The sequence below is a fragment of the Chaetodon auriga genome, chromosome 5, assembly GCF_051107435.1.
Source record: "Chaetodon auriga isolate fChaAug3 chromosome 5, fChaAug3.hap1, whole genome shotgun sequence".
Lineage (NCBI taxonomy): Eukaryota > Metazoa > Chordata > Actinopteri > Chaetodontiformes > Chaetodontidae > Chaetodon > Chaetodon auriga.
In genome coordinates, this window is record NC_135078.1 from 9,042,022 (window position 1) to 9,052,974 (window position 10,953).

At 38.5% G+C, this 10,953-nt stretch overlaps 1 protein-coding gene across 1 annotated transcript; it reads left to right on the forward strand.

Annotated features, from left to right (window-relative positions):
- The first annotated feature begins 5,742 nt into the window (after nt 1–5,742).
- Nucleotides 5,743–9,626, forward strand: cxcl13 (chemokine (C-X-C motif) ligand 13). Its single transcript, XM_076730572.1, has 4 exons — nt 5,743–5,955; nt 6,823–6,940; nt 7,979–8,059; nt 9,030–9,626. Exons 1-4 carry the CDS (start codon nt 5,760–5,762, stop codon nt 9,088–9,090), a joined length of 456 nt encoding a protein of 151 aa, XP_076586687.1. The 5' UTR covers nt 5,743–5,759; the 3' UTR covers nt 9,091–9,626.
- Nucleotides 9,627–10,953: the final 1,327 nt, after the last annotated feature.

The following is a 10,953-nucleotide window of genomic DNA, read 5'->3' on the forward strand; positions in this document are numbered from 1 at the left end:
GTCAGTTACAGTGAAATCACTCAGGCGCCCTTTTATGGAGCACGACAGTTTGTGGTTGAAAGTTTCCTCACATGAAATAACAAAGAAAGAGATTTATTTGTTTCCTAGTGGAACCTAAAGAAGTGCGAGATTTAACTGTCAAGATGGGATGTTTGTCATGTAGTGAGGCCTTCAGTCAGCCTAAATATACACAACATTCCAGTGCATTGAATGAACTACGAAAAAGCAGGTCATGGAGTTACCAGGGACGTGTGGGCATGTGGAGAGCAGTTTCAGTATCAGTACAGTGATTGGAGGGGTTCCTCTGTGGTGTGTGGCCGAAACAATTCTGAAGTAAATTCACTTCCACGATCTAACAACTCATGACATTTGTCATATGTAAGTCCTAAAGATGTCTTGTGGAGATATATTTACATTGAGTACTTCACTGAAACACTTTTGGTTATCAACGTGTTGAATGCATTTCCTCCTAATGAAACATTTGCAAATCCATTTTTCTTACAAGTTTGAAACTAGTATAATTTAAATTCATGTTTTTTTCTCGACACGTCGCTCTGTTTGATACTGCAGTACCACCACCTGTAGCTCAGTCAGATAGTGTGAAACCATTGGAATAAACAAACATTTCTGATTAGGATCAGATGTCTTGTAGCACCTATGTCCAGTTGGACCAGAACTTATTCTTGTTGTTCTCTCCCATCTAGAACCTGGCTTGTGTTGTATGAAAATCTCATATGTACGTCGCTTTGCATTCAAGCATCTGCCAAATGACAAATTGTAATTGTAATTGTAATTATGTGCCAGTTTGGAAAGCACACCCAAGAGATTCTGTCATTTAGGAATAAGAAGTTGTTGGAAAATCTAGCTGAGAATGCTTGTTGCTTACAGACCATCGCTGTAGTTAGTTAGTTGTACCAAGCACATACTGTACGTCAGTGCATGATACAGTACAGCTGCATTTGTCAGACATGAACATAAAATCTTACATCATATTGCAAACAAAGAACTTGGAACTGTCCTAAACTTTACAAATAAAATCAGCCACACAGAAATGCCCCCCTCTTAAAAGACAGCATCTTATAATCGTTCATTCAATAACTTATTTTACTAAATAGAGTTATCATCATTATATGGATAAATAAAACATGAAATCATTCGTCAGTCTCACCTAAATCACATAACAAATAAAGACTCTACAGGGAGACAAGTAAACCTGAATTTTTCTATAGCTGATGGTAATGTACCTGAATGTTAGTGTTCATCAAGACATTTTGGACTTTTGGCTAAATTCTGCTTCATATCAGGCTCTACGCTGCAGTTCAGCAGACAATATGTTTAGAATTAAAGTTTGCACCAAACATCAACAGGCCATCATTCCTTACACACTACGAACAATTTGCACAGAGCGTCATGATATTTAGTCTCTACTTCCATCATCATTTAGCCACATTATTAAGCATTTTCTGTACATCTGTGTCTGTTCTGTGAGTCAAATTATATCATCAGCAGAAAGTAGTGTACTAACAATCAAATCGTCTACGTTAACCCCCGTCTAATCCATAGTATTTTGATTGCTAATGAATTATGTACGAACAACAAAACGAAACAGACTGTTCATAAGTCGCAACAGATTATTAAACGGCACACTGATTCCAACCTCTGAACAGACTTCAAAGGATGCGGAACTGAGCAGGCAGGTTTTGAATGCGCTCTTTACTCAGCATTATCTCAGTGGGAGGGCTGACCTTTCTGTTCTCATGAAGAAAGTCGGGAAATTGAAATTCAGTGGTTTCCCTTGCTGGTACACAGATGGGTTTTCACTTTAGGTGGTTAGTATAGTAGCCTCAGCATGCCAATTATAGAATGCAGTCGGTGTATTTGATAAAGGCTGCAGTGCCCGTCATGAGGAAGCGTGTGCTGATGCGGTTGATTTCTTTCCTCCTCAGCTCAATCCTTTACTTTTGCTTTTGCTGCAGAAATCCTTTAAGTTTCATCTGCTCTTCAAAATGAGGAGAAACAAAGCAAAGACAGTCTATGCCTGGCTCTGTATTTCTTTAGAAAAGTTGTTTAGAAATGTTCTTTTTGTAAGATTCGTCAGACTGATTGGTAGTATTGGCCCAATCTTAGTTTTGCTCCCACATTTGAATCCCACACAAGTTAGACTGATTCACAACAATATAGATGGACTTAAAACAATCGCTGACACCTGCTGACCAGTGGCACAAAATCAACCAAAAAAACACGGCTTAGAATTTGTGGTTCGCTAACAGTGTTTTGGAGCGAGCGGTGAGAAGGGAAATAGTTTTTAGAGAATGCAGTAAACCCAGCCGTTTGCTCAGTCAACCATGTTTTTTAGATGGAAAGTCTGGATTTACTCACTCAGCATGACAAAGTAGCTCTACTGAGGATAGTCAAGGACCAGACAGCTTTGTGCAAGTGATGAGTTTAAACATCTGTCTGAAATCTGAGTCTAAGCCAAAGTCAACATCTATCTTTGTGAAATAAGCCACTAGTTTCACTGCTGGGATTTAATTTCTCCATTCAGGCCGAGTTTTGGAGATCTCTTTCAGAGATTCACTCTTCCATATTCAGTTCCTCTGACCTGCTCTGTTATGAAGCTGTACTGTACGTTTCCTTCAGAAGAGGAAATCTTTCTCACACTGATTATTAGATATGTCAGTAACCCTGCATCAGTTTCAGGATGAACAGTATCAAGGCTTTATCAGGTTTCACACACTTTATGCACTAAAGCAGGGTTTCCTGTTTGTACTGAGTTGGTGTGATGTATCGATTCTGGGAAATGCTTATACGTGTGAATAACTCAGGAAACAATTAATACAGTACAGTTTACCCACGTCTTTCCTTTCCGCTACTGTCAGGTCACAGTGCCCACTGAACCTTGACTTCTTCATTGGCAATTTATAAAAATGTTGACGCAACCTTGATGAGGACATGATGGAAACGTGATGAGAAAAAAAACCCAGTCTTTATTATTCATCCAAGTGCAACCTAAAGCCAATTTTAATCTCTAATTTAATTTTGAGCCAGATATTTTTCATTTCCACATCATTCTGCACCGCAGCGCTGAAAGTTTGCTGCTAGGTCACTCCACATTAAATAGGCCCTAACAGTTTCACTGAAAACAGGTAAATGTAAATAACGTACCCTGCCTTGTTTAGCAACCTTTGCGAGTGGTTAGCGTAGCAAACAACCGAAATGTAAATGTCAACATTCATCACCGCCGCGCTGAAAGTTTGTTGCTCAGTTAATCCACAGGAAAATAAAAGCTTCGTACACATGAAAAAACAAAACAACAATCATCCCAGAGCACTTCGGTACCGATTTCGACTCGACCGCTAACAAGGGGGTTGCATGCCTCCATACTTTTGTCTGTTTTCATTAGTTTCTAGAGTCGAGTGACGTGGTGGTTGTTATATCTGCTGCCTCAGTAGCAGCAAAACTTTAAGTTCAGCTGAAAAATCGCTCCTCATTATTATGCAAGTAGTCATTACTACATTATTAGATGACTACTCAGTAGTCTTGACTACATTACAAGTGTCCACAGACAATGCAGTACAGGCTCCTGGGCCACATTTTGCCATGATGACACACAGACTCATGAAAACAATCCCAGCCACACTGTCGCTGTTTCAAACTTCCCCCTGTCCTTCTGTCTTGAGGGGGCCAGCAATACACTTTCACCAAGGGATTTCCAAGATAACACAATGTTGTGCTGAACAGCCAAAACCCAAAATATATCCATGTATCTGAGACCAAAATTAAAAATACAAAAAAAATCAAATTTTGTGAAATCTAGGAGGCTCACAGGGGGAAAGTAATTGATCGTAAATTAATTCAAAATAACTTTGGCAACTCTAGGGGATGATTTAAGTAATTCAGTGGCCAAACTGACTAAATGCAGGCGACAAAATAAGTATGTTGTGCACGATTAAAGGGAAAGATCTATGATACATTTCCCCTGCCACCAAACCTGTTTGAGCCACATTTGGATGAAGTCAGGGATAACTGAAGCGACATGAGGAATAAAGTGTTTGGCATCAAATGCATTTCATGCCTTTACATGTCCCCTTGGGCACCACTTACAGTATCAGTCTGTGCCGGAGTGTGTTCATTTTTCCTTCATAGGCCCTTTTTGCCTTTGTTGCACGTGTCTCCTCTCTGTCCCCATATTTCTTTTTGGCATCTAGTGTCAATTATTATTAATTACTAGAAATCTGCAAAAATACAGCTTTAAAGATTCTTAAAAGATATCACAGGTAGGTCTCAAATTTAGAACATGGACACATCCGTTCTTACGCCTAATTAACTGGAGATATACTGTAATTACTTAATAAATGTATGCATGTATGTACCTTGAACTTTGGTGTCCTCTTTTGACCTACTAGACCTTGGTCTCCAACTGATCCCAGCAGAGTTGAGTGTTTACTGTACATGACTGAGCTTATCTAAATTTAATCTGAGAATATACATATTATTTTCATAAACGGGAACTAGAGTCTAATTTTGGGGGAGATGAGAAAGGCCTCAATTGATTAATTACCAGAAAAGGATGTGGTTATTGGTCAGGGACCTCCAAGGCAAATACAGAAGTACAGTCGTATAGTTCTTGTTGCTTGTAGTTGCAGTTTTTAGAGTTCTCCTCCCATGTGCTGATGTTGTGTCTAGACAAAATGAAATGGTCAGACTTTCTTTCTCTCTCTTAAACATGATGCTGTAGAATTAGTGCTTCTCAAGCTGTTTGTGAAACTCTTAGCTGAACAGCTGGAGGTAAAATGTAGCAGCAGTTCAGTTTAGCAACCCTCCAGCAAAATGTGCAGCTTCAACTTTCTGCATCTATAAGTAATTCTCACATTCAGTCAGGGGAATCAGTTATTATAAATATTAGACTTGCAGATTGTTGGACACTAATATACTGAACACAATCAGACCCAAAAATCCCCTTTCTGTCATCTATTCAGTAAAATATAAAAGCAGGTGCAATTGCTCATCTTGCTCATTCTGCTCTGTGTATGTGCTGTTATATTGATGTGGTGTTCTTGCCAAACAGAACAGTGAGAATATTTGGTCTATCTAGCATCTTCTGTGTTGTGTCATCAGGATAATTTTGTGCCAGAACTGCTATAAAATCCATATACTTGGCATCTCATTTCCTACCAGCAGTCAGTGTTGGCTTCGTTGAACCATGGCCATGACCTTTTGCTAATATTAACCAGTTAGTATCATTTTTGTAACAGTCCTATGCTTTTTTAAGGCACAGACACACAACATTGTCCTGCAGAGAGGAGCTTCACATTAGAAAACACTCAAATGGGTTGTTTTGGAACGGAATGATGACCAACTTAATTTGTTATTTAAGTTGGAGGACAAGTTGCTTGCATTATATAAAAGTTAAAAATTTTCTCTCCATGTCAGGATGGCATGCAACAGGGGTTGGACTGGGCCACTGTGGTTGGGACACAGGTTTATCACATGGGAACTGTGCTCTACCAGGTGAGCTACTGTATCTGGGTGCCTCAATTCTAGACATTTCTCTTTTACCCTCAGGTGCTATCATTGTCTTTCATATTACCATAAGTCAGTGCGAGACAACTATTCAGTCAGTGTGAGCAGACAAGTGGTGAATTGATCAGACTGCTAGATCAGAATGGATGTGTAAAAATAGACCCTCGGAAGGGAACGCACATTTTGCTCATTCATCAGAAACCCCCCAAAATTCAAGCCACACTTTTTACATTCTGATGTGTCAAGACAGGAAAAGTTTCCGACACACACTTCCTTATTTGATGCTTTATAAACCCAGACTCCTTTCACTGTCACATCACTCTCACATCCTCACTGGTGCTGAAAGATCAAAAGAAACCGCCAAGATGATGACTAAACCACTGCTCCTCCTGGTTGCTCTGACTCTCTGCTGCTGCATTGCCACTCTGCATGGTGAGACATTTTTCTGTTATATTCACAGTTAATGGCATACTTGGGTAGTTATTTTAAATATCAGCGCATTTTCTTAACTCAGTAATATAGTTAGTCAGTTTGCTTCCTTAAAGTTTAGTATTTTTGTAATTTGTAGAACTGAAGTTAATAAACAATAAGGTGTCAACTGCATATAAAGACATTTTGCTATTGCTGGACAACATAAAGTGCTTAAATATTTTAGGCATGTTGTCTTCCACTATTTTAAGTTTTTTACGTTTATGTTGCTCTTTTGATATCTTGCAGTACTCTGTCATTGTGTTCAAAGTTATTGTTCCTGCTATTTTATGTTGAATTCTTTAATGTTGTTCTATTAACACATCAGAATTGATTAATTTAAAAGCACTGCTACATGTATGCATGGATTTATATAAAACTTTTTAAAGTTTTACAGTTGAAAGTAAACAGTTATGATCTGTTGAGTGTCTTCTTGACCTAAGAAACAAAAATCAGATCTCAAGGTCCACTTACTTGCTTTTTCTGAGCTTTCAGTTACATCTTTCAGTCTTTCTCAGTCTATGGGGTTTGCTCATGTAAGACCACCTGTTACTACATGAGCCAAGTTCCATACTTGCCTCATATATGCTTTTTCTGTGATAACCTAACAAACTCTGTCCACTCCGGAAGACCATGAGATGTGGTTAAAAGCCTCAGAACCAGCTACTGACAGGACCTTGAGTAAAGTTTTTTTTTTTTTTGTCAAAGTTTACTTTGACTTTCAGGGGCTTCTCAGGGGTTTTATTCTTCTGAGACTTTATTCAGTACAAGTAACATCACCACAGACTGGGATAATAATTCAACTGCTTTTTAAATGTCAAATTTTCACAGCTGTTCCCATGGCGGGCTGTCTCTGCATACGGACGACCTCAAATCCCGTCGCTCTTCGGGTCATTGAGAAAATTGAGGTCCGTCCCATTTCAGGACGCTGTCGCCGCACTGAAATCATGTGAGTCATTATGATTAATTCAAAGATTCCTGGACTGTTTTGTTAAAAATTTGACCTAAGTATAAGTACCTCAAGTAAGTATCATCAGCAAAACATACAGTACTCAACGTATCATTTAAGTGAACATATAGCAGCATGCCCCTGTTAGTGTGCTATATTAGGTAGCTGCTTGAGGTGGAACAGTTTTACCTACTGTCACTGTTTTATCTATGAAATGCATCTTATTTTTTCAGCTCAGATATTTTCCTAGTAGAGTAAAAAGTACACCATTTCCCTGTGAAATGTAGTTAAGTACAATGTAGAAAAAAAATGAAGCTACAAAATGGCAAATGGAACTACACATGCCAGAAAATTGTGCTTAATTTGCTGTCGTGTCATCCATATCTCCTCATGTCTGTGCACTAGCTGTGGAGCTAACTTAGCATTAGGACTGAAAGCAGGGGGAAAGCTAACCTTACTCCCTCCACAGTTCACAAATACACCTACTAGCACCTCTACAGCTCATTAATTAGCATGTTGTATCTCAATTAGTATTTCTTAACTTTGGAGAGAGTCAGGCTAGCTCATGCTAAGCTAATCTAATCATGACCTGGCTCTAGCTCTGCAGGCAAAGATGATATCAAACTGATCATCTCACTCTTGGAAAGAAAGCAAAGAAACTTAGTTCCTAAAATGTAGAACAGTATTTCAGTAAACTTGGAAGTGTCCCATTAGCACACAGGCAGATCTTCATAAACCAAATGTACTTCTACTCACAGAGTAAAAGTGAAAGCAGTAGTGCTAAACAACAACTATGCACAAAATGGCGAAACACAAGTTATTAACTATTATCTCAAATGTCCTCTGCTAAACTGAAATGCCTTTGACTGTAACTCTTGCTGTCAGTGCCTTTAAATGGGAGCAGCATCTGAATGCTAACTGTGAATGTCTGCACATTGCTGTCTCTCATCTGTCACACAGCTTCACTCCAATGTTGAGTCCACTGTGAGACTTTCTCCAGTGTTATATGATAAATGTAATCCCTCTCTGTCTCCACAGAATCACCAGAAAGAACGGCTCCAAAATTTGTGTCAACCCGAAGGCAGTGTGGGTCAAGGAACTGCTCAGCAATTTGCAAAGGTAACGACTCGTTCTAATATTTAACATTGAGTGTATTCTTCTTTCAGACAGTTGGCTAAAAGGTTATTTATGTCACTGATGTGTGACGAAGATCTTGTGGTTCCAACGTCTCAGATGTGAGGATTTCATATCACTGTAAACTGAACATCTTTTGGACTGTTGGTCGGACAAAAGCAATTTGAAGCAGTAACATTTGACTCTTTTTAAATTGAAATGGACTTTTATCTGACATTATATAGACTAAACGATTAGGCAAAAAATAAATAAATAAAAATAAATAACAACAACAACAACAATAGTAATAATAATAATAATAATAATAATAATAATAATAATAATAATAGACAGAATAATCCATAATAAAAATAATTGTTACTTGCTGCCCTACATGAAAAATGGTGGTCATGGAGAAACTTCATGAAGTTTTTTTTTTTTTTTTTTTCCAGTTTTTTTTCAGTTTTTTTGTCTGCACTTTTTTCAGATGTTCGATTAGGTTGCAGGTTGGAGCAGCTATGCACAACCTTAAAATACCTAAATTCCATGTTTTACAAACCACAGTATGACTTGTGTTAAACTTTAAAATGCCAACAGAGAAAGTTTGTACTTTGGAGGCCTTGTTATTTTTTAGTTTTTTGAATTTGACCAGGTCTTATTTGTCATGGAAAAGTTTGTTTTACAAACAGAAAAAATGAGAGGCAAAAGCAACCATTACCAGTGCCACAGCAAAGTGTATTTACTGGTATTCTGTTGTGTCTGAAGGACGGGCTGTATCAGAGGAAGGGTCTCCTCTTGTGTTGGTCAACATTTTTTGCAATAATGGTAATAAAACCTTTCCTAGAACTGTATTATATATTTCTAATCAGGTTATCATGTCATCCCTGATAACCTACCACACTAAATCTTTCTGAATCATTGTTATTCACCCCAGTCTTTTAATAATTTTTCCCATCTTTTTCTGTTTTCATTACAGAATCAATGCGACCTCCAGCTCAACCACAGTTCCCTCCACTGCTTCCACAGTCAACTACTGATCACATTTCGTGACATTTGACTCAACAATGGCTTCATTTTAGTTTATTAAGCTCTGACTTTAGTGTAGGAGGGCTGAGCTGCTGTCCAGCTTTAAAAACCTCTATACTGTTTAACACCTTCAATCGACAGTTTTCTCTTATCGATTGGCCTTTCTGGTGCAATGCTTTTGGAAATGCTTGTAAGTACACAATTATACTCGTAGCGCTTCCTGATATGCTTGAGGTACTGACATTTAAACATTTATACTGTGTTGTTTTAAGTGTGTAATGTGATATTGAAGAAGAAAAAAAGAAAAAAGGGCATATTATATTATTGAAACATTTTAAATGTGTATGTTGACATTTTATTGTCATAAACCACAGATCTGCTCTGTGGACTAAAATCGGTGATTGTTTTCATTAAGGTACCAACCACACAGCGCACAAAATAGAGAAGGCTTTCCTGTGAATGTGAATAAAATCTTTTGGATGGTGCTGTAACCTTTGACATGCTTGTGTTGTATCAATGACTTGTCATTAAGAATAAAAGTAGAGACAAAAAGACTTCAAAAAATGACGTTTATTGCCTACAGGAGGTGGAGAGAGTCGGGGCTTTGTGTGGAGAGATGATACAAGTGCTGTTCAGCATGTTTGGTTTCAACTGAGGTGTAACTGCTCACATATTAAATACAGCTGTAGCCTTTGTAGAAGTCCTCCATTCAGTTGTGTAAATAGCACTGCTTCAATACAACAAGAAATTCTCTCAGTACATACAAGAGTGGTGTTTGTGCCAGAGCCGGCCCAAGGCATCAGGCACATGAGCAGCTTCTCAGGGCCTCCTGGAACCACTGAGGCTCCCAAGAGTTCAACCAAATCACTTCTTTGGATGAAAACCTCCAACCCCAAATATTGGCCAGGGGGATTTTATTTATCCCCTAAAAGTGTCTATTTTTATTTCCATTTGCCTTCAATTTTATTTTTTGTTTTCCTTTTCCTTGTATACAACTTTATTAAACGTGTTCTCCACTGATTTAGTAACTGACTTCTCTAAAGTTTGGGGACTCACAAGAGACAGATTACAAACAGGTCAAAATCTCAGCAGGAGAGGCTGAGTTACTCTAACCTTCAGTCCCTAGAAGGGGTCAAGCTGCAAAAAGTCCCACAATTCCCATAATGCAGCTCAGTAGCATCTTTCATTTGACCCCCTGCTTTGAAATGCCTGCTTGTTCCCAACAGTTTGTCATGCAGGCCTCCTGTTAACATTTTTAAGTTTCTAAGCACAAGCTGAGATAACTATTGCATAATCAGGGTTATTGTTTGAAACTTTAGAAAGCTCCATCCAGAGCCAAAGACGACATTATACAGCTGTGTGTACAGGCTGAGTCGTATCCTGACGAGTGAACTGAACCTGATGTGTAAAAACTGACTTATTATGAAAGCTTTCGAAATTCACAGAGGAGTATGCAATCTTTCAACTTATATGAAAGCATGAACATTCCCACATTTTGAGCAGGTGGTCATCATCCAACACTGAAGAAAAGTCCTGTAGTGTAGAAGTTCTGTATCTATGCCACCCAGTTTTTTGTAAAGTTTGAAGAGAAACTAACGAGGTAACTCGGTGCCTTTCACTGACTTTTCATTAGTCTGTTCATTCATATGTGCTTGGGCAGGCCCTGATGATGTCTGTCATGAGCAGCTGTCACTCAGTTTTCATAAGACAAGTAAACAGGATATCTACAAAGGATAGATCTGTATTTTTTTCTGTGAGAGGAAAAAAACAAAGTCAGCAATGCCACCTACGTTAGACAAACTTCCACGCGTACTCGCAGGCGAACAGTAACTTGTGTAGCTGCAGTTCTGCACCTTGTTGACATTTAATTGCCA